Source organism: Bubalus bubalis, chromosome 12 (genome assembly GCF_019923935.1).
Source record: "Bubalus bubalis isolate 160015118507 breed Murrah chromosome 12, NDDB_SH_1, whole genome shotgun sequence".
NCBI classification, from domain to species: Eukaryota; Metazoa; Chordata; class Mammalia; order Artiodactyla; family Bovidae; genus Bubalus; species Bubalus bubalis.
This window is the reverse complement of record NC_059168.1, coordinates 1,125,968-1,147,361: the sequence shown is the minus strand read 5'-3', so window position 1 is coordinate 1,147,361 and position 21,394 is coordinate 1,125,968. Positions and strand designations below refer to the sequence as shown.

The 21,394-nt window shown below is 47.5% G+C and overlaps 1 protein-coding gene across 10 annotated transcripts in view; it reads left to right on the top strand.

The window, feature by feature from the left end:
* The window catches only part of BCL2L11 (BCL2 like 11), a 137,997-nt gene that overhangs the window by 11,039 nt on the left and 105,564 nt on the right, over nt 1-21,394 (top strand). Inside the window, exon 3 of one of the 10 annotated variants that reach the window (XM_044925576.2) lies at nt 6,982-7,762. The exons of the other annotated variants lie outside the window; for them this stretch is intronic. Within the exon in view, the coding sequence (XP_044781511.1) occupies nt 6,982-7,061 (80 nt within the window). The 3' untranslated portion in view covers nt 7,062-7,762. Of the gene's footprint in view, nt 1-6,981; nt 7,763-21,394 lie in introns of those variants that run through there. 10 annotated transcript variants of the gene reach the window in all.

Here is a 21,394-nt window from a genome sequence, read left to right as displayed (position 1 = left end):
CCTCATTTCCATGGAACTTATCCCTTTGGTTACTTCTGTTGACTTAGATGAGTGAAAGTAATCACCGTAATCTTGTAAGCATCTTAAACATCAAATGAGCTTTGTACGATCTACTCTCCGGGCAAATGTAAATATCGGTTTTGTTTCACCTCTTTAAACTCTGTGGTACATGCAGGTTTTGAGAAGGTGGAAGGTGGAGTGATTTGATTCCTTGGGCACCGTAAGTCTGCCCACAAATCCTGATGATAGTCTTCTTTGCTGAAGACTTGGTTCTGGCCTCCAAACCCCAAGGTCTCTCGTTTGGACACCAAGAGAAACAGGTGGTTTGTATTACTATGTTCTGTGTCGGGGCAGAAAGTGAAGACAGAGAGGGAACAGCTTCTTCACTGGTTCCTAACAACTTCAGTAAGTTATAGCTTTCTAGACATTTTAAAGTTACATCTATTAAAAAAAAAACAACAAAATCTTTGAGGTAAAAATAGATGGACACGCAGTTGTAAGAAATAACAGAGGGCCTGGGTGTCCTTTACCCAGCTCACCACAGTGGCAGCGTCTTGTTTAAATAGCACGGTGACTTCCTGGTGGCTCAGACAGGAAAGAATCTGCCTGCAGTACAGGAGACGTGGGTTTGATCCTTTGGTCGGGAAGATCCCCTGGAGAAGGAAATAGCAACCCACTCCAGCATTCTTGCCTGGGGGATTCCATGGACAGAGGAGTCTGGCGGGCTACAGTCCATGGGGTCGCAAAGAGTGTGACACGGCTGAGGAGCTTACACAGCCACAGCGTCATGGCCAGCACGCGATGTTTCAGAACCCCACTGCCTTATGTAAATTTCAGCAGTTTCTCATGGACTCCGTTTGTGTGCCTGGGAGCCTGTTCCCTGCCATTTTATCAGATGTGTAGGTTTGTGTGACCCCCAGGGCGGTCAGGATCCAGAAGAATTCCATCCCTCGGTTTCTCTTGCACATTTTTATGGTCACAGCCACCACCCTCCTGCTCCCTAACCCCAACAGCCATGAATCTGCGTGGCATGTCTGTACTTCTGTCCTTTTAAGTGTGCTGTCAAAATAGAGTCACACCGTCAGTGGCTTTCTGCACTTGGCTCTTTTCACTCAGCGTGAAGCCGTTGAGGCCCATCCAGGATGCTGTGGGTATCGCATGTGCCTCCGCCTCCCTGTTGGCCTGTGGAAGGGCACTGGGTTGTTGGCAGGGTTCTGGCAGGGACCTGGCATAGCTGGAACTTGGGGGCATTTGCCAGCTCTCACTGGACATCACACTTTGCCCTCTGGTATGTCTTTGGGCAGCTTTCAGTTGAAGGCCATGGGCACCGGCCTTCATTTTTAAGTCGCTGCCTTGCTGTCAGACTGGCCACTGCCTGACACGTGCATGGTGACAGCTTATTGCAGTACTAGGGATACTGAATGTTTTTTCACGTCTATTTGTCTGTCTGCCCCCCTGTGAGATGGCCATTCGCCAAGACAACAGAACGTTCCTGTACAGGTTTTTGTGTGAACGTGAGTCTTCATCATTTCTCTGGGGTAAATGTCCAGAAATGCAATCTCTGGGTCAGATGGTAGTTTAGTTTGTTTTAAGAAACTGCCAGTTTGCCAGAGTGTGCAAATTTCCAAAATTGTTTTAGTCTCAGTCCTGGTTATAACTTATAGAAAACTATAAGTTACTAATATCAGGAATGAAATGGGCTATCACAACAGATCGTGCATCCAAATACTTGTATTTTCTTATTTTTTAATCTTTATCAGTCTTTCTATAGTTTGTCTGTTTTTTTTGTTTTTTTTTTAAACCAGCCTTTTGTTTCATTTACTTTTCTCTATTATTTTCCTGTCTTCAACCCTGTTGTTTTATCGTTCTGCTGTGTACTTTGTTTTGTTTTTTCTGATTTCTTGAGGGTAGGAACTTAGGGTAGCAGTCCCTTTCCTCTTTTCTGCTACAAAAGTTTAGTGTCATAAATGTCTCTTCTTCCCTGCTTTAACTGCATCCCACATATTTTCATATATTGTTTTCATTTTCATTGACTTCTGTGTTACTCCCTTGACCCTCTGACCCTAGACTATTTAGACGTGTGTTGTTTCATTTCCAGGTGCTTGAAGATTGTCTTGTCTTTCTGATATTTTCTTGTATGATTCCAATATGGTCAGAGAACGTACTCTGAATGAGTTCGGTTCCTTTAAATTTTTTGGGGTTTGTTTTATGGGTCAAGATACGGTCTGTTTGGGGAATGGTCCACGGGTGCTTGTGGGTTGGGGCATTTGTCTCCTGCTGTTGGATGGCCGTCATTATGCATCTGTCCATTCGCTCTTACCAGCTGCTTGTGCTGTTGGTTCCTCTGTATCCTTTCCGAGTTTCTGTCCAGTTGTTCTGTCAGCTCCTCAGAGTACAGTGTTGAAGTTCCCAGCTATAGCGGTGGGTCTGTCTATTTCTCCTCTCATATCTGTCAGACTTTCTTCCATATGCTGCAAGGCACTGTTAGGTGTGTGCACATTTTGAATTATGTCTTCCTGTTAGAGTGCTCCTTTTATCGTTGCTGTGACGTCTACTTTATCAGATATTAATACAGCCACCCCTGCTTTTTGTAAAAGATATTAGCAGTGTTTGTATTTGCAGTGAGGTTTTTTGGTATGCAGTGTGTCTTTAGCTGATGCTGTGTTTCTACCACATTCAGTCGGTCTTCTCAGCTGTGCGCTAGGACCGTTTGCGTTTAAGGTCGCTGCTGCTGTTAGAGCTTAAGTCTGCCAGCTTACTGTCTCTGTTTCCTCTGTTCGTGTTTTGTGTTTCTTTTTTTCAATCTTACTAAGAATTATTTGAACACTTTTTACAATTCCATCTTGGTTTTTTTTGTAGTCTTTTTACACATACTGCTCTGTGCTTAGTCGCTTAAGTCATGTCTGACTCTTTGTGACCCATGGACTGTAGCCCACCAGGCTCCTCTGTCCATGGGATTTTTTAGGCAAGAACACTGGAGTCAGTTGCTCCTTCCTCCTCCAGGGGATCTTCCTGACCCAGAAATTGAACCCCAGTCTCCTGCGTGCAGGTGCTTCTTAACCGCTCAGCCATCAGGGAAGCCATTGTGTTTGCTCTGGGGTTACGCTGTACATGCATAACTTGCAACTTATTATCATCTGCCACTCTCAGTGATACCACTGTTTTATGACTTCAGCTCAGCATAGGTACCTTACTTCTTCCTTTTAGGTCCCTTTATCCTGCCCTGTTTTTTATTTTATTCTATTATTTCTTTAAATTTTTTCAATTTATTTCTGGGTTTTAGTTGCAGCATGTGGTACTTTCTGTTGAGGTGCACAGGCTTCTCTAGTTGTGATACACAAGCTTCAGATCACATGAGGTCCATAGTTGTGGTGTGTGGGCTTAATTGCCCCACAGCATATGAGATCTTAGTTCCCTGACTAGGGATCGAACCCATGTCCCCTGCATTGGAAGGCAGATTGATAACCACTGGACCACCAGGGAAGTCTCTGCCCTGATTTTTAAATGTCTTAAAAATATTCTTCCATGTACACTGAGTACTATGCCAGATGACACTATTATTATTATTATTTTTGCTTTGACCATCAAATATAACTTAAGAAACTCCTGAAAAATTGACCACTTTATTATATGTACCTCCATTTTTTTCCCTTCCTAATGTTCTTTCCTTTCTGAAGTCCCAAGACTGTTACCATTTCCTTCCTATTTAGAGGCGTTCTTTTATCATTCTTCAATGACAGGCCTGCTAGCAACAATCATTAGTTCTCTTTCATCTGAGAATCTATTTCCCCTCCACCCCAGAGGATATCTTTACTGGATATAGAATTTGTGGTTGATGGCTGTTGGGTTTTTTTTTTTTTTTTAGTGCTTGAAAAACATGTCATTTCCTCCTGACATTTCTCCTGTCATTTCTCACTTGTAGGTGAGAAATCCTTTGTCACTCGAGTTGTTTTCCTATAAGTGTTGTGTCGTTTCTGTCTGGCTATTTCTGGGGGTTTTCCTTGTGTTTAGCTTCTAGAAATGTAATGTGGCTTGGATTTTTTATCTCTTTTGAGATTCACTCAGCTTCTTAAATCTGTGATTTGATGTTTTGTGCCAAGTTTGGGAATTTTTAGCCGTTACGTTTCTGGATGTTTTCCCAGTCCCTTCCTGCCTCTTTAGGGACTCCTGTAGGAGAGTACTAGTGTTGTGTTGGGGTCTCACAGGTCCCTGAGATGCTGTTCATTTTTCATCACGTACCCTCTCTCCCCTGATGAAGTTCTGTTGATCAGCTTCTTGTCAGCCAGTTCTCTGATCTGTCACTTCCACTCTTGCTGTTGGTCCTGTCCAGTGGTTTCTTACTCTAAATGTATGTTTCAGTTCTAAGCTTTTGCCTGCTCCTGCCAGGGCTAGGGGAGTGGACGTTCGGATCCCTTCCCAGTTCCCAGCGCAGCAGGGCGCTGACTGCGGCTTCACGGAGCCCCCCTGGGGGCGGATGCTCCCCCGGCCCTGCCGATTCGAGGAGGGGAAGAGGTGGTGGGCTGACTGGCAGGCCTGTTTCTGCAGGAGGGGGGGCCAAGGCTCAGCTCCTCTCTGCTCCCTGTTGACACCAGTGTGGGGCTGCAGGGGGGGCGAACGCCAGCCCTGCCTCCCATCCTGGTTCCGCCTTCATGCTGGGTGGCTGTGGAGGCCTGGAGACCCACCGGGTCCTGCTGACTCTTCAGGCTGGGATGGGGGGCCAGTGGGTTTCCTGCTGCCTCCTTCAGTCTTACTGCTGCCAGGGGCCGGGCAGGTTCAGCTTCCCGCCAGCCCTCCCCCTGCCACAGGTAAGGGTGACTCGCTCTGACTCATTCTGTCTCATTGCTCATCAGCGTTAGGCAGAGGTGGGGCTGGGCCCACTGATAACATGCGTGTGCGTGTGCGTGCATGTGTGTGTGTGTGTGTGTGTGTGCTCACGCGCACATGTGCAGTGGTGGCTCACCCAGCCTGTTACCGCTTCCATGCTGCTTAGCCAGGGTGGCGGGTCAGCGAACTGTAGGCGACGGTGAGGACAGAGTAGCCTGGCGGGCTACAGTCCACGGGGTCACAAAGGGTGGGACACGACTTAGCGACTAAACAACAACGGGGTCAGCTCTCCACGAGGCCCCCAGGGTGGGACCGTAGCATCTTCTGTTTCCACTGGGCAGAACCTGGGAGGCCAGCTCCCCACCTAACCTGCCGCACCACCTGGATGGTTGCAGAGCACGGAGCACTCCTGCTGGGTGGGGGGTGGGTGGCATGCAGTGCTCAGCTGCAGTAGGGTGGGCATAGCTAAGAGACTTTCCTCTGGGGGAGCCCCATCCCCCATCCTCAGGCTGAAGCAGACAGGCTCTCCTTACTGTGTTTTCTCTCCGCCTGTTGGAGATTGCATTGCAGGTGCCCGCGGTGCTGTGGCTGGGGGTGTGGAGGGTAATCGGAGGATCCAGGAGAGTCACCCCCATGTCATTCCTCAAACCCCATGGTCCCCAGGGAGCCCACTCTCATGTCCCTCTCAGCCCTCTGTGCTTGTTTTATTAATTTTATTTGTGTGTTTCTTTTTGGCTGTGATGAGTCTTTGCTGCTGCACAGGCCCTTTCTCTACGTGCGGCGAGTGGCGGCTGCTCTTGGTTGCAGTGTGTGGGTTGCTTGTTGCTTTGGCTTCTCTAATTGCAGAGAACAGGCTCCAGGCTGAGAGCGCTTCGGTGGTTGTAACTGATGCCGGGCTCTAGAGCACAGGCCCGTTAGTTGTGGCGCGTGGGCTTAGTTGCTGCACAGCATGAGGCCTCTTCCCACACCAGGGGTCAAACTGCTGTCTCCTGCATCGGCAGGTGGATACTTTACTACTGAGCCACCAGGGAAGACCGTATGCTTGCTTGTTAAAATCCAGAGATTTTAGTTGTGAAAAAGGAAGACCTTGGAGAACAGGGAGACCCCACCTTCGTGGAACTAGAAATCTTTATTTTCTTTTCACCCAGTGCTCACAATTGATATTGACTGGCTCTGGTTGCAAAGTACTGGGTTGGCCAAAAAGTTCACTCAGGTTTTTCCGTAACATCTTAATGGAAAAACCCAAACTAATTTTTTGGCCAACCCAGTATTACTACGTTTGAGAAATCGTGTCTTTCACCCTTTATTTTTACTCTGTATGGGATAACAGGCTTTTCGTGTCAGAAGAGATTGAACAGTAATCCTTGACGTGTTTTTCAGATACTAACTGCAGTGTTCAGTCTTGTAATCCCTCTGGTAGCGTACCCTCAGCGGGTACACACCAGGCCCCCCTCATACGCAGTGCCTGAAAATTTACGGGTAACTCAAGTTTGGCAGCACGTGCTGCAGAGGAACTTCTCATTAAGGAAAATGGTAAGTCGTGTAGTTCTTGGAATGATTGGACTCTACTGTAAAGCAGGAAGAAGATCAATCATCCATTGATTTGTCTTAGTTAATATTTAGGACCTTGGCAGTGTTAGATTTCTAGATCTACATATGCACATGATTGCCAGCTGAATGCTAGACCATCTGACACAGTGTTTCCTGACCTACTTTTCAAACCAATGATTCAGAGCACTTGTCCGGTGCCCGAGTGTCCACACACTCCTGGTCTGTGGTCGCCCCCCCTGTTGTGGGCAGGACTCCCCATGGACCCTCACTGCCCATACCAGAGTCCAGCGGTGTTTGTTTTTCCTTTGTTGGGTCAGCCTCAGCCTCGACATACTCCTCCCGAGACAGACTCCCAGCCGCCTTCACCCTGCTGTCGCTGGCCTCGGGTCGTTCTGCTCAGTCAGAGCCAGGACCTGGGCCAGGGCACGTGACCTCAGGCTGCTTTCCTGGTCTGTGGAGTTCTTGTGGACACAAAGCAAATGTCTGTCCTTAGAGACCTGTGCTGTGCCGTGCCGGGCACTGGGCTGTGAGTCCTGTGTCACCCACCTGCCTGCAGACGCTGCTCAGTGGGCACAGAAGAGGGCCTGACAGTCCTTCCTTTCACAGGAAATGCTGGCAGAAACGTATGTGCAGAGGGTTCATCACGGCATTTTTTACACCAACCGGAAAACTATGGGCAGTGCTGATGGTATAGGAAAACCTCTACGTTACTACACATCCCTGGGCTGTGATTGTGAAGCTGTCTTCATAAAGATGTTAACAAGAACACTCACGTGGAAAGCGCTCCGGCGTAATGTTAAGCTTTACGAGGTTACCGAGTTCGTGGTGACACCCTAGTGTTGGCAGTTTGTGCTGCTGTAACAAAAACTCCATAGACTGGGCGGCTGTGATAATAAACATTTGTCTCCAAGTTCTGCAAGCTGGAAGTCTGAGGTCCAGGTGTTGGCATGGTCAGGCTCTGATGACCCTCTTCCAGGCTTGTAGGTGGCTCCTGTGTCACAAGGTGGGAAGACAGGAAGCTAACTCCTTGACCCCTTCTCTTAAGGGCAGGAACTGCACTCACGAAGACTCCACCCTCATGACCTGATAACCCCGTAAAGGCCCCACCTCCATGTACATCACACTGGAGATGAATTTTATGGGCAACGTGAACATGTACCCCATAGCACGTGATTTTGTGTTCAAGCAATTTACAAGCATAACAAAAAGAAGAAAAATACATCAAACTGTTAATAGTGAAAATTTATGTATTCAACTCACAGGTGGTCTTAACCTTCTTACCTGTTTTTTTGTTTTCTTTTTTGGTATTTGAAAAATCATCATGACTACCATTTATAATATAATTAATGCATAATGTATATATTTAAAATTTGAGGGGGGATTTCCCTGGCAACCCAGTAGTTAAGACTTTGCCTTCCAATGTGGGGGTGGGGGAAGGGTGGGGTGCGGGTTTGATAAGATCCCACATGCCTCAGGGCAAAAAAAACACAGCATAAAACAGAAGTAGTAATATAACAGATTCATTAAAGACTGTCTGGCTCATATCCAAAAAAAAAAAAAATCTTAAAAACTTTTTTTTTTTAATTTTAATCTTCATTTTTGGCATCTTGGCCAGCAGCTTGTAACTATGGCATGTGTAATTCAGCATTAACTTGTATGACTTAGTATTAACAGCCACACCCCTTATGTTGGTAAAGATTTCACCCAGGTGAGATGAAGCTTTTGGCCCATCACCACAAGTACTCCAGGTGGACGTTAGCCTCCTAATGTTCCCTTTGGGGGTCTCCCTTTTATTTTAGCAAAGTGAGTGTGTGCATGCTCAGTTGCTTCAGTCGTGTCCGACTCTTTGTGACCCCCATGGACTCTAGCCCGCCAGGCTCCTCTGTCCATGGGATTCTCCAGGCAAGAATACACGAGTGGATTGCCATGCCCTTCACCAGGGGATCTTCCCAACCCAGGGATCAAACCTAGGTCTCCTGCATTGGCAAGCAGATTCTTTACCTCTGGTGCCACCTGAGTCATTGTGTAAGAGCTCCGGCTGGCAGGGTTGTCGTTGATTGGGCACCTGTGGGTGGTACTGCCTTCCTGTCTCAGGGTTGCACATGGGTCTGGAGTGGGGTCTGAGTGGTACCCGGCTGCTCTCAGCCCCACGAGTAACCTGGGCAGATCTGTTTGTCTCTTAGAGCTTCGATTTCCTCATCGATCAGACGGAGACAGAAGTTCTCACCTCCCGAGAGCTGAGGGCTTTTGTATGAGCTCCTGGGCAGAGAGCAGCTGGCAGGGACTTGGTCACTGTTTTCCTTGCTCAGTGACTGTCGAGGCTCCAGCAGGTCCCTGAGCATGACAGAATGAAACATTCCTTCCTGCTTTCCGTGGAAAGGAGCTGTCATTTCAGGACTTTAGGAAACCCACAGGGAAGTCAGTTCATCTGGAAATGAGCTGTAATTCTAACCCTGCCAGGCCCCAGAACAAACAAGCAAAAAAGGAAAGAAAGTCTTTTCTAGGAAGTGGCCTGGGAGGGCAAGAGAGGTCCAAATCACCCTTGACCTGCCCATGAACCTGCACATCACCCTGAGAAGAACCTTGGCAGATGTTTGGACCATGGAGAAATGTCTGGACACCCCCCCTGCGCTGGCTCTGTTGGAACCAGGTCTGTGTCAGGGACACCTGAGAGGGATGGCCTATTGGGTTAGGCAGAAACTTGACTGTAGCTCAAGACGTGTATTTGGAGAAAGAAAGATCTGCACACTTAAGACAGGCTTGAACTGCTTTTTCCTGCAGTTAGAAGTTATTGCAATTTTTTTCAAAATAAGAGGTATTTTGCTCACTGTTTTAACGTTAGCAGTAGTCATTGGCTGAATAGAATTGTGGTGCTATTGGTAGAGAACCTGCCTGCCAGTGCAGGAGATGTGAGACACTTGGGTTCCTTCCAGGTTCAGGAAACCTGTCTGTGAAAGTCATTACCTGCCAAGGGACAGAGAGCAGCAGGGCTAACACACGTGCACCCAGGCACATGCACACACATGATCGTTAGTGTGTTGGGGCCAGTTCATGGCAATGGAGGAAATGAAATACGCTCATTGGAGAGAGAACCCAGCCACTGGCCTGCTTATCTCAGGAGAGGTGAAGCCTGTGGTGGGTGCCCCCTGGTCTGTACTTGGGGCTCACCAGCTGGTGCCAGTGGTAAAGAATACATCTGCCAGTGCAGGAGACTTAAGAGATGTGGGTTCAGTCCCTGGGTCAGGAATATCTCCTGGAGTAGGAAATGGCAACCCACCGTAGTGGTTTTGCCTAGAGAATCCCATGGACAGAGGAGCCTGGTGGGCTACAGTCCACGGGGCCCCACAGAGTCAGGCACGACTGAAGTGACTCAGTGCACACACATGAATAGAATTGAGAATTTTAAAACAGCTTTTTTTTCCTTTTCCCTGTGCACATTCTGCTTCTTGGCCATCGTTAAATTTTGGTTTTTCCTTCTGAGTGAATGAATCATGAACCCTTGAGAACTTTTTTTTGCACGCTGTGAGCTGACCGGTTCCTGGGAGGACAGGTTGAAGCCCAGTGTGTGAGAGGCTAGGCCTTCGTGGTTTTAAGTATTTGCTTAGAGTGAGTTGGTATCCCCGGCGTCCTCTGGTAGCCCTACATTCACTTTGCATTTCCTCTGTTTGCAACCCTGGATCAGATCCCAGTGGTTCACGAGTGTTTCAGCAGCGGTGAGCCGACCGGCTCCTAAGAAGGGCTGCCTGGCCACGTGTGCCCGCAGGCTGATGGGGGAGGGCTGCCGGTGGCCCTGTCTTGTCCTGGAGCCAGAGCTTTGAACCGGCTCCCTGCACAGGATGCGATGCTTCCTTTAGTTTGGGCTTTGCAGCCCTTCCTTAGGCGTGAAAATGGTTTTGGAGCTAAAATTTCTTTTAAAAAAAAAAAGAAAGAAATGAACCATTTCAGTCCAAGAGAGGGTGTATGGTAAAAATTAAAATTGGTTCGACATGATGCTGCTCAGCTGAGTTGCTCTGGGGACTTTTTTCCCCAGAAATAAGTCCTGTTCCTAGACCACAGCATGCGTCCCACTCCAGTTCCTAAAACATTATGATGTAAGCAATTTACCTGAGACTTATCACAGCAACTTGCTTGTGTGGTAGGGTCCTGTTTTTCTCTTGCAGATGTGTGTCTTGGAGGGGCCAGGGGGCAGTGTATGGGATGAGCCACACTTGACAACCTTAGTTTAGGTGAGTTTTCTGTGGAATAAGTGCTGGGGAAGAGACTAAAGGTTTCTTGTTTATTGTCTGGTTTTTCATCCTTTGAGAAATTTCTTAATGCAGGGTAGCCTGGAAGTGAATTCTGAATCTATGCTGTCTTGTAAATGTTTGAATTTAGACCTCTGGGCGTGTGTAGTTGCTCATTTGTGTCTGACTCCTTGTTGACCCCATGGACTGTAGCCCACCAAGCTCCTCTGTCCATGGGATTCTCCAGGCAAAAATGCTAGAATGGGTAGCCATGCCCTCCTCCAGGGGATCTTCCTGATCTCGGAATCAAACCTGCCGCTTCTGCATTGCAAGCGGATTCTTTACTGCTGAGCCACCAGGGAAGCCTACAGTGAGTGTAAATCCTGCTAAACTGGTCAAAACAACTCGCCAGCCTAAGGAAATGTGGTGATGTGTAGCACAAGCACATATGCTTGTCAATTTAAAAAGAATTCGCTGATACTTAAAGCGGTGGATGACTGTCTGAGATTCCCTCTCTTCTGTTGTGTGGATTCTGTCACTGGAAGCCTGTGAAGCTTAGAGCTGGGTTCCCTCTGTAAGGGAAGCCTGATTACACAACAAGCATGCTTCGTGTTCTCCCAGGTCCTTATTTCTAACAGTTGGTAGGAAGGGAGTGTTGGAGTGGACACTTCCCGAAGGTGACCCAGGCAGTCTCGATCCTTCCTCTGCTGTTGTGCAGTCCCCGGGGCAGGTCTCTCCACCTGGCTGGGGACCTGTGTCCTGGAATGGGAGGATGTCGCAGCCAGTCTGCAGTGGTCAGAGGAGCACTGCAGGGAGTTAGTTGGTGGAGGCATGCTGCACTGAACTGGAGTGACCCTGTTTAATCGGCGTCGCACATTGGGATTCTAAACTTGTGCTAAGTCACTTCAGTCCTGTCTGACTCTTTGCAACCCCATGGACTGTAGCCTGCCGGGCTTTGTCCGTCAGATTCACCAGGCAAGAATACTGGAGTAGGTTGCCATTTCCTCCTTCTGGGGGATTTTCCTGACCCAGGGATCAAACCTGCGTCTCTGTGTCTCCTGCATTGGAAGGCAAGTTATTCACCACTAGCACCACCTCTGGAGAAGGCCATGGCACCCCACTCCAGCACTCTTGCCTGGAAAATCCCATAGACAGAGGAGCCTGGTGGGCCGCAGTCCATGGGGTCGCTAAGAGTCGGACAAGACTCAGCGACTTCACTTGCACTTTTCACTTTCCTGCATTGGAGAAGGCAGTGGCAACCCACTCCAGTGTTCTTGCCTGGAGAATCCCAGGGACAGGGGAGCCTCGTGGGCTGCCGTCTATGGGGTCGCACAGAGTCGGACACGACTGAAGCGACTTAGCAGCAGCAGCAGCACCACCTCAGATGCCCAGGGGCAGCCCGACTACTGCACCCAGGATCTGAGCCCACAAAATGGTAGAGCAGTGATCAGCCTCCATTCTTGTCCTGCATGGGGACATGCCACAGCCATTGACAGGACATTTTTGTGATTTGCAGAGGAGGCCTTAGGATCACAGCCTCAGCCCCGGGGAATTGCCTTGTCATGTAGAGGTTAGGTGGTGCCTTCAGTGGGGTTGGTACAGGCTGGTCAGTGGATGAAGGAACTTGGGCTCCAGCCATCTTTCTGATGGGCTACTCACCACACCAATCAAATTCTCTGCTCACTTGAGCCTTTTGGTTTTCTTATTTTTTACTCAGGGTTCAGTTCTTACAGTGTTTCTTTTTGTCATGGGATTTTCTATAAAAAGGGCTTTTCTGGTGGCTCATATGGTAAAGAATCTGCCTGCAATGCAGGAAACCTGGGTTTGATCCCTGGGTTGGGAAGATCCCCTGGAGAAGGGAATGGCAACCCACTATAGTACTCTTGCCTGGAGAATTCCATGGACAGAGGAGCCTGGCAGGCTACAGTCCCTGGGGTCACAGAGTCGGATAGAACTGAGTGACTAACGCTTTTCTACAAAAGGCTTTGGGGCTGTGTTCGCTTGTGTCCCTTGGAGGGATTCCTCCCCGCCCCAACCCCCGCGTTCAGCATCAACGTGTCTTCTAGACACAGGAGCTTTGTGGATTTTCTAGGGGAGCGGAATCAGACAGCCCAACTGAGACAGACATGTGTTTTGAGGCCAAATACTTAAACCATCAAATGTCCAAACACAACGATTCCATCCTTGTGATTATGCAAAACAGTGTCTGGAATTGAGGTGTGATGTTTTCTCTCTCGATACAATGTGGGATAAGAAGAGGCAGCTGGCTCTTGTGAATTTGTTTTAAGTGGGAAGCTTTCATTATACCTCATCCTTCAAGTGTGTTATCAGTCACCATATATCTGCATCAACAGCTAAGCGCTTCACTTAGCACATGGCCTTGATAAACTTTAAGTGCATAAATAAAATTACAGGGTTTTACAGGTCTTAATTGGAAAGCTGTTTCGGATGCAGCTTTTCAGGATTCTGTTTTGGCCTCTTTGCCTGGGTCTCCACTGTTATTAAGACAAAACGCTATGATGCTTAAGACCTTCATGTGAACTGAGGAGAAGAGATTTTCGTCACCTGTTTCCTGCCGCCAGCATTAAATTTCATAGAGGAAGCCACACACGCTCTCTAGTCAGAAATTTTTTATATTCGTAGTGTAAATTCTCATTTCCTCCCCCAGATCTGATGATGGGCCAGGAACCCAGGTTATCGAAAGCTAGTAACCTCAAAATTTTTAACACTTTATTTCTAAGGAAAGGTCTTAAGTGAATTAACATGTAGAATTGTATGTTTACTTGTCAAGGGTCTTCAAAAAGCATTTCTCTTTTCATAGTTTTGCTGGAGTAAGTGGTGAAATAAATTTTGTGGATAGGAAGTTGTCTCTGCTGTCAGTGGAAGGCACATAGCTTGGACTATATTTATTTGGGGGGTTATTTTTGTTTTTCAAAAGAAGACTGCATAGTCAAGTCCTCCATGATCTTCTGGAAGGAATCTTCTCGTTGTTCAGTTGCTAAGTAGTATCTGACTTAGCGACCCCAAGGACTGCAGCACGCCAGGCTTCCCTGTCCTTCACTGTCTCCCGGAGTTTGCTCAGACTCATGTCCATTGAGTTGATGATGCTATCCAACCATCTCATCCGCTGTTGTCCCCTTCTCCTCCTGCCTTCAATCTTTCCCAGCATCAGGGTCTTTTCCGATGAGTCAGCTCTCCACATCAGGTGGCCAAAGTATTGGAGCTTCAGCATCAGTCCTTTCATTGAGTATTCAGGGTTGATTTCCTTTAGGACTGACTGGAAAGAATTGTAAGACTGTAGAAATAAGAGATGCAGCAGTCCCGGGGACAGTGGGGCTAGGCGCACATAGGGAAAGCGAGCAACAGTCCTGTCCTGTGTCTCCCTGCGCCCATCCAGACCTAGTGAGACCATGGACACACACTGCTCAGAGCAGCATGTTTTGGGGAACAGATGGAGCAGGACCAGAGTGGAGCACCTTGCCACGAAAGGAACGTGGAAGGATCCGACTCAGGACCACATGTGGGGCACATGGTAGCAGCTTCATGATTAAAAGGCGGGGTGATGACTGAGAGGGATTATCTTTGTAGCCCCAGGGGACAGAGTCTAGATTTGGGTTGGGATTAGAAGGGAACGCTCCGGTTCCCAGGAGGGAGAACTCTGTAGCCCCCAGTGCCCGTCAGCAGGACTGCAGTGCCTTAGGAAAAGCCGTGCACCTGTGCCATGCCAGGCTGCCAGGCATTGCGGTGCAGGAAGCTTCTGCCACGCCCCTACCTGCTGGCTCCTCCTGTGACTCAGAGTTAGCTGGGTATGTCCTTGGACGTAGACATAAAAACTCAAAATCTGGGTTTGCTTCTGGCATGTCACTGGCTTCTGGAAAAATGTGGATTGTAGGGAACAGCTCGGGTGATATGGGGAGCTAGGTCATTAGAGGTTGAGTAGTTAGTAAGAAGGCATAGCATTCATCCTAATGCTTTTAAATTCATAGTTTGTTGTACGAAACAAGGTAACTGTCACAGGGGAAAGATAGAAACACTGGTTTCCAGCCTCATAGCCTTGGCTTTCTGGCAGTTTGTACACGGTCAGACTGGAAATGGATCGAAGCAGCTTATTTTGATTTTCTTACTCACAGTCACGTAAAAGCAGTGGGCAACACATACTGGCTGCAGCTCGTGAGTTTTCTGTTTGTTTTTTGATCCCAGCAGCTGTCTATAAAGCATCATCCTGAATTCATGCAACTGCTTAGAGGTTCACCTACATGTGTGCCAGGGAGAAACAGGTGTGAAAACCTGACGCGTAGTGATGCTGTGTTCCATTGCTTTATTTCAGTTCCCTTTCATTTTCATCCAGTGGCTCAGTGGAATTGATAAAGGATTCTCAAAAAATAAAATGATGCAGTTGGGAAATAATAGATCCAGAGAGAGGTGTGTGTCTGTGGATAATTGGGCTCTGGCTCATTTGCTTTGTGAGAACCGTCAGAGCGGAAGGTGACTTCTGGCAGCATTACGGCAGCTGAACTGTCAGGGCAGCAGCCCTTCTACCCTGTGGCTGGGAATTCAGAAGCATCTGAGACGGCTCAGTCCCTCAGGTGGGTTTCCAGTGGAAATGGTGGCCGGATGGCTAGTGACTTCCTCATCTTCCTCATCAACTGTGGATAAATCTTCGTTAATAAAGGTATTTCCGAAGATACCCCCCTAAGTCAGGAGACTGTTGCGTTGAATAAACATCCCAGAATTTTTACTTCCCCAACTGGATAGTCTTAAGGGGCCACATGCAGAATCAGTGCTTCCTCTCAGCATTTTTGGAGCGTTTGTTTCAGAATTGGTTTAGCCCTGGTGTCAAAGCCTACAAAATGGTTCTTTATGGCTTTTGGTTCAGCCCTTGAACGCCAGGAGGAGGGACTTTCTTTCCACTCTTTCTTACTGCTCCACAGTCCCTGGTAAATAGGAGGCAAAATGAGCTTTTACTTGCCTGAGTACATGCTGTGGTATGTTTAAAATAAAAAATCATTTCTTCAAAGTCATATATTCAGCGTCTCTTCAAGAAAGAGAAATCCTTTCTCAGCTCTGAGTTGGAAATTGATTCAGAGCTCGGTTCACATTGATTAGTTGAAAATCTGATCTCAATTCTACCCCAGTGCTTACAGTTCACGGAACATCTGAGAACAGTGTAGAGTGCGTGTTCCTGTGGGGTTTTTTGGTTTCCAGTTCTGCACTTGAAGCTCCAATAGTGACATGCTGCTGGCCCAGGGATGTGAGAGCGTCCTGTCCCCAAGGACGACCAGAGCGGTGTGCGCGCAGGTACACCCTGTGCTCCCCTAGCCCCGCCTCCGGATGCTCGCAGCCCCCTGGTTGGGTGTGGAAGGATGGCCGTGAACGTCAGGCTGGGACCTCGGTGCCTTTGAACACCTGCCATTCCGAGCAGTGGGGTAGAAGTGGTTGGGCATTCAGGAAAAATCAGGTTTGGCTTGACTGATGTCAAGCTCATTACGCAGTGGCAGTCTCGTTTTCTTTTTTTTAAATGTTCCCACCCTTGCTGGCAGTGCTACAGAAGCCCTTCCGAAAGCCTCAGCCCGATTTCACTATCAGCCACTTAACCACGGTATTAATTGTTTTTTCAATTGCTGAACTTTTAAGATTTGGAATTACCCTCTGGGCTGGAAACTAGTTCTGTAGCTGAACCACAACAGCCTGTTAATCAAACATTGCACATCTTTCAGTAACTCGAGAGTTCTGTGGTGTTGAAAAAGGTCCCCCTTCCTACCTACCTCTACACTGGGAGAGAAAAATAGATTAATCATACACCTTGTGGGTTTGTTTTTTTTTAACTATAGGAAATCAGGTTACCGGTAAGTGCTAGATTTCATAAAATTGTCTGCAAGAGGTTCAGTGAGCTCTAATGAGCACGTCTCACTTTGCTGGATCGCCCGCCTCTGACGCAGTTGCACGCTAAGCCTCTGTGGGGGTGCTGAACTGGGTCTTTGTCGCTGTGTGCGGGCTTTCTCTGGTTGTGTGCACAGGCTTAGTGCGGTGGCTTCTTCTGTAGAGCACAGGCTCTAGGGTGGGCAGGCTCAGTAGTGTGATGCATGGGCATCAGTAGATGCCCTGTAGCTTGTGGGATCCTCGTTCCTAGACCAGGGGTTGAACCCATGTCCCCTGCACCAGCTGGCGGATTCTTAACCACTGGACCACCAGGAAAGTCCTGCCTTACAAGTTTTGACCAGTGGCTTTGGTTAGAAATCGGGGCTCCCAGCAAATTCCCAAGCTCAGGAAGACACTGTGGGATCAGAGCTGGCCTTGTGTGGACTTCCAGCTACAGCTTTTGGACAGTAGTAGCTTTGCATTGGGCTTCCCTGGTGGCTCCGTGGGTAAAGAATCCACCTGTCAATGCAGGTACTGTGCCTGGGTTGGGAAGATCCTCTGGAGAAGGAAATGGTAACCCACCCCAGTGTTCTTGCCTGGAGAATCCTATGGACAGAGGAGCCTGCTGGGCGACAGTCCATGGGGTCGCAAAGAGTCAGACACGACTGAGCGACGGAACAACAGTTTTACACTAAGAGCAGTTTCTGGTTGTGCCTCTTTGTCTTCCCTCCTCTCTCCTGTTTTAGTTCCCACCTTTATGTATGAAATGCTTTCTTAAATGCTGAGGCTGCATTTTCTGTGGGTGAGAATACACCTCATCACTATTATTTCCCCTTTGAAGAAGTTTTTATGTGTATGTAAAATTGCCTTACTTAAAAATGTGATCTTTTTACATAGTAATAAGAGCTTTTGTTTGCAGTAGAGACACACATTTTGCTAGTGAAAATGAATGTCGCTCAGTTGTGTCTGACTCTTTGCCACCCCATGGACTATATATAGTCCATGGAATTCTCCAGGCCAGAATACTGGAGTGGGTAGGTAGCCTTTCCCTTCTCCAGGGGATTTTTCCAACCCAGGGGTAGAACCCAGGTCTCCTGCATTGCAGGTGGATTCTTTACCAGCTGAGCCACAAGGGAAGCCCAGGTAACATTTATGGCTAGAAAATCCCATGGACGGAGGAACCTGGTGGGCTGCAGTCCATGGGGTCCCTAAGAGTTGGGCACAACTGAGCGACTTCACTTTCACTTTTCACTTTCATGCATTGGAGAAGGAAATGGCAACCCACTCCAGTACTCTTGCCTGGAGAATCCCATGGATGGAGGAGCCTGGTGGGCTGCCATCTCTGGGGTCGCACAGAGTTGGACATGACTGAAGCGACTTAGCAGCAGCAGCAGCAGCACATTGCAGACCGCATAATGATGTTTCTCTTTCTTATAGAGATATTAATGTAAGTTATCTTTTTGATAAGTGGAGTATATGCGGATGGGAGCAGGCAGATAAAGTATCTAGAAAGGATTGTAGGATTGAGGGTTTTTTTTTTTTTTAAGTATCCCCTGCCCTTTAATGCCACCAGCTCCAGGCTCACCTTCAGAAGACGGAGCCGTGGATCCCTTCCTCACTGCAGTGGTCAATGCTTTGGTCACTGTGGAGAAGAATTCCACAAACTGACGATAAAGGAAATAAAAAACCTTTGTTCTGGCTCTAACCAGTGCTGCCCTGGGACTGATACGCTGAAGCTCAGGGCAGCCAGACCCCACCCTCTGTCTTGCTAGGTTCTCATGTGACATGAGACCACATATGGCAGACAGACGGACATGAAGCTAGTGGTGAAGCTCAGGAAAGGCTCCCCGTCCTCCCCCGTAGAGGAGATGCTTGTCACTTAGGAAATAATCTGTGAAACTTAGGTGGAAAAGTCCATCATACTACAGATTAACACTACCTTTTTAAAATACAGGAATAGGATGCTTCTGAAAATAAACGGAATTTTTGCCTTACAATCTTACTTGGAAACCAATACTCTGTATACACATTGGCTAGTCTTTATTGCAGGATGCATGTTGGTCATTAAACATTTTAGGTTTATAAATTCAAGCAATGAGAAAAGTATTTACTTCTCAAAAAAACTGCCCCAAATGGTGATAGAGTAGCCCAGACAGATCAGTCTCCTTTGTAAAAGTTAATTTATATTGTATGTCACTGTTCTATAGAAACTTAAAAAATACCCCTAAGAACAGTGGCTGGACTTCCCTGCCGGCTCAGTGGTAAAGAATCCGCCCATCAATACAGGAGACACGGGTTTGATCCCTGGGTTAGGAAGGTCCCGTAAGAGAAGGAAATGGCAACCCACTTCAGTATTCTTGCTCCTCCCATGGAAAGAGAGCCGGTGGGCTACAGTCCATGGGGTCACAAAGAGTTGGACACAACTGAGCAGCTAAAGAACAACAAGAACAGTGGCTAGCTCTCTTACCGATCTGTTACTGTCAGTTAGTAGGTGCTAAGCCTAGTCTAACCTGGCCATTATCTAAGGTTAATAAGAACTTCCAGCTCCTGAGTGTTCTCTGCAGACGCAGGTCTGGGCCCCAGGACTGATCCCTGGCTTCTTCCCCCTCTGCTCAGTGTTTCTCAAGTTCCAGTCTGTGGACAGTCTGTTCCAGGAGCTCATATAAGAATGTGGCCTCAGGGGCCACCCACAGACACAACCCACCTGAATCTCCTGGCCAGACCTGGTAGAATATGTTTCTGTGTGTTTATTGATGCTAACAGTTCATTACAGAACTCTTCTTTCCATAGAAGAAACATCTGTTTATTTCCTTACCCCATAAATAGCAAGACATTTATCTCTAAGATGAGTAAGTCGCATCTGGTCCGCAAAGTTCTAGGTGCTGGGTTGATGCAGTCACTGGGTGCTCATTTTGATACTGGACAGGCTCCCGTGGTGCTTCCAGCCTCCAGACCTCACATGAGTCAGATAGAACGTCCTTAACCACACACGTCAGTGAGGGTTTTAAATATTGGTAGAATTCAATAGATTTCATTTACTGCATAGGGGAAATCTACCAAGAGACCTTCCTCTGTTTTGTGTTGTTGTCCAGTTGCTCAGTCGTTTCTGACTTTGTGACCCCACGCCAGGCTTCCCTGTCCTTCACCGTCTTCTGGAGCTTGCTCAAACTCATGTCCATTGAGTCAGTGATGCCATCCAACCTTCTCATCCTCTGTCATCCCCTTCTGCCTTCAGTCTTCCCCAGCATGAGGTATTTTCCCAGTGAGTTGGCTCTTTGCATCAGGTGGCCAAAGTGTGGGAGCTTCAGCAACAATCCTTCCAATGAATATTCAGGGTTGATAGCCTTTAGTATTGACTGGTTTGATCTCCTTGCAGTCCAGGGGACACTCAAGAGTCTTCTCTAGCACCATAATTCAAAAGCATCAATTCTTCGGTGCTCAGCTACCTCCATATGTAGCTACTGGAAAAACCAGAGCTTTGATTATACAGACCTTTGTTGGCCGAGTGATGTCTCTGCTTTTTAATATGCTGTATAGTTTTATCATAGTGTTTTTTCCAAGGAGCAAACATCTATTTTGTGTTACAAGAATATAAAGTAGGAGTATTGTTGTCCAGAAGAAGTTGAGCATTTAGTTGAAATTTAGCCTATAATCCACAGGAATGTAAGCTCATGGGACCAGGGCTGGGTCCTCTCTGGTTGCTGTACCCAGACCATCTCCTGAGTAGTGTCTAGCTCATGGGCATTCATATTTCTTGGGTAAATTAGTGAGTGTCTTAATTTGCTAAACTTTGGGTAACTTGCCAGCAGTTTTTTTTTTAACCAGTCTCTCATCTTTGGAAAACATGCAGTCTAGATTTCACAGACTCTTTGGATAATTGGCACTGTCTTCATTTCTGACTCTAGGGTTGGAGGCAGATTTACTCTCTGAGAGAGAGCCCAGTATAGTAAGAAATGAGCGGGGCTCTGGAATCGGGAGAGGCGGGTGGTGGTTGGCTCTGAGCAGCCACCTGGCATCCTGGGTGCTGCTTTGCTCAGGGGTATCAGTGCCTCCCTGAGATGGTCCCACAGGTACAGATGCACAGTGGACACTCACAGAAGAGAAGCTTTCCTTTCCCTCCAGAGGCAGTTAACTTGGTAACAGCAGCTTCTAAGTTCAGGGGAAAAGCTCATGATCACTGATAAAAAGACAGTAATGGTTTGCCCCTCTGATAGACAAAATCCTTAAAGAGCTGCAAACCCAGGAGATCGGAGTGAACTATGGCCTGCCATCTGGCATCACGTCTAAACCTGAAACTGTTTTCTGCCAGTTTAGCCATTTAAAATGTAATTTTAATAGGCTTACACAGAGTAACGATAGAACTGTTTGTGTGATAAAGGTATAGGCAAGGCAGTTTTCTGTGTGGTGGGAGAGGTATTCAGGAGACGTGCCTGGCTTATCCCAAAAGCTTCCCTGACATCAGTGTTTGTATTCTTTATGTGGAGTCCTTGGGGAGTCTCCCCTCTGGCTCATTCCCAGCACAGATAATCCTGGAGAGGATCCACAAGTGTTCTTGTGCCCGTGCGCGGGCACACAGACCCGGCACCCTGCTGCTTTCAGCCTTTTGGGGTTGTCCGTTCCCCTCGGGTGAGGGCTGGGGGACAGAGAAGTTGGGGCAAGAAATTAAGAAGACATGGTAAAAACTCAAAAAATTTACTTTTAAGTGATCTTACAGAGCTAAGAACCCACACCACTTTTATTTGTGATGATAAATAGAACTCCAGATACGGCATGCAAGAAAAAAAAATTTTCTAACAAACACACGAAACAGGAAGCTGTATTCATGTTACGGCAGAATCTGGTCATCATAGGTGTTTCAGTCTTTCCCTGTGGTTAAAGTGGAGCGCGTGTGTCTTAATTGCCATTGCAGCACGCTCTTGGTAACAGGAAGTCAGCAT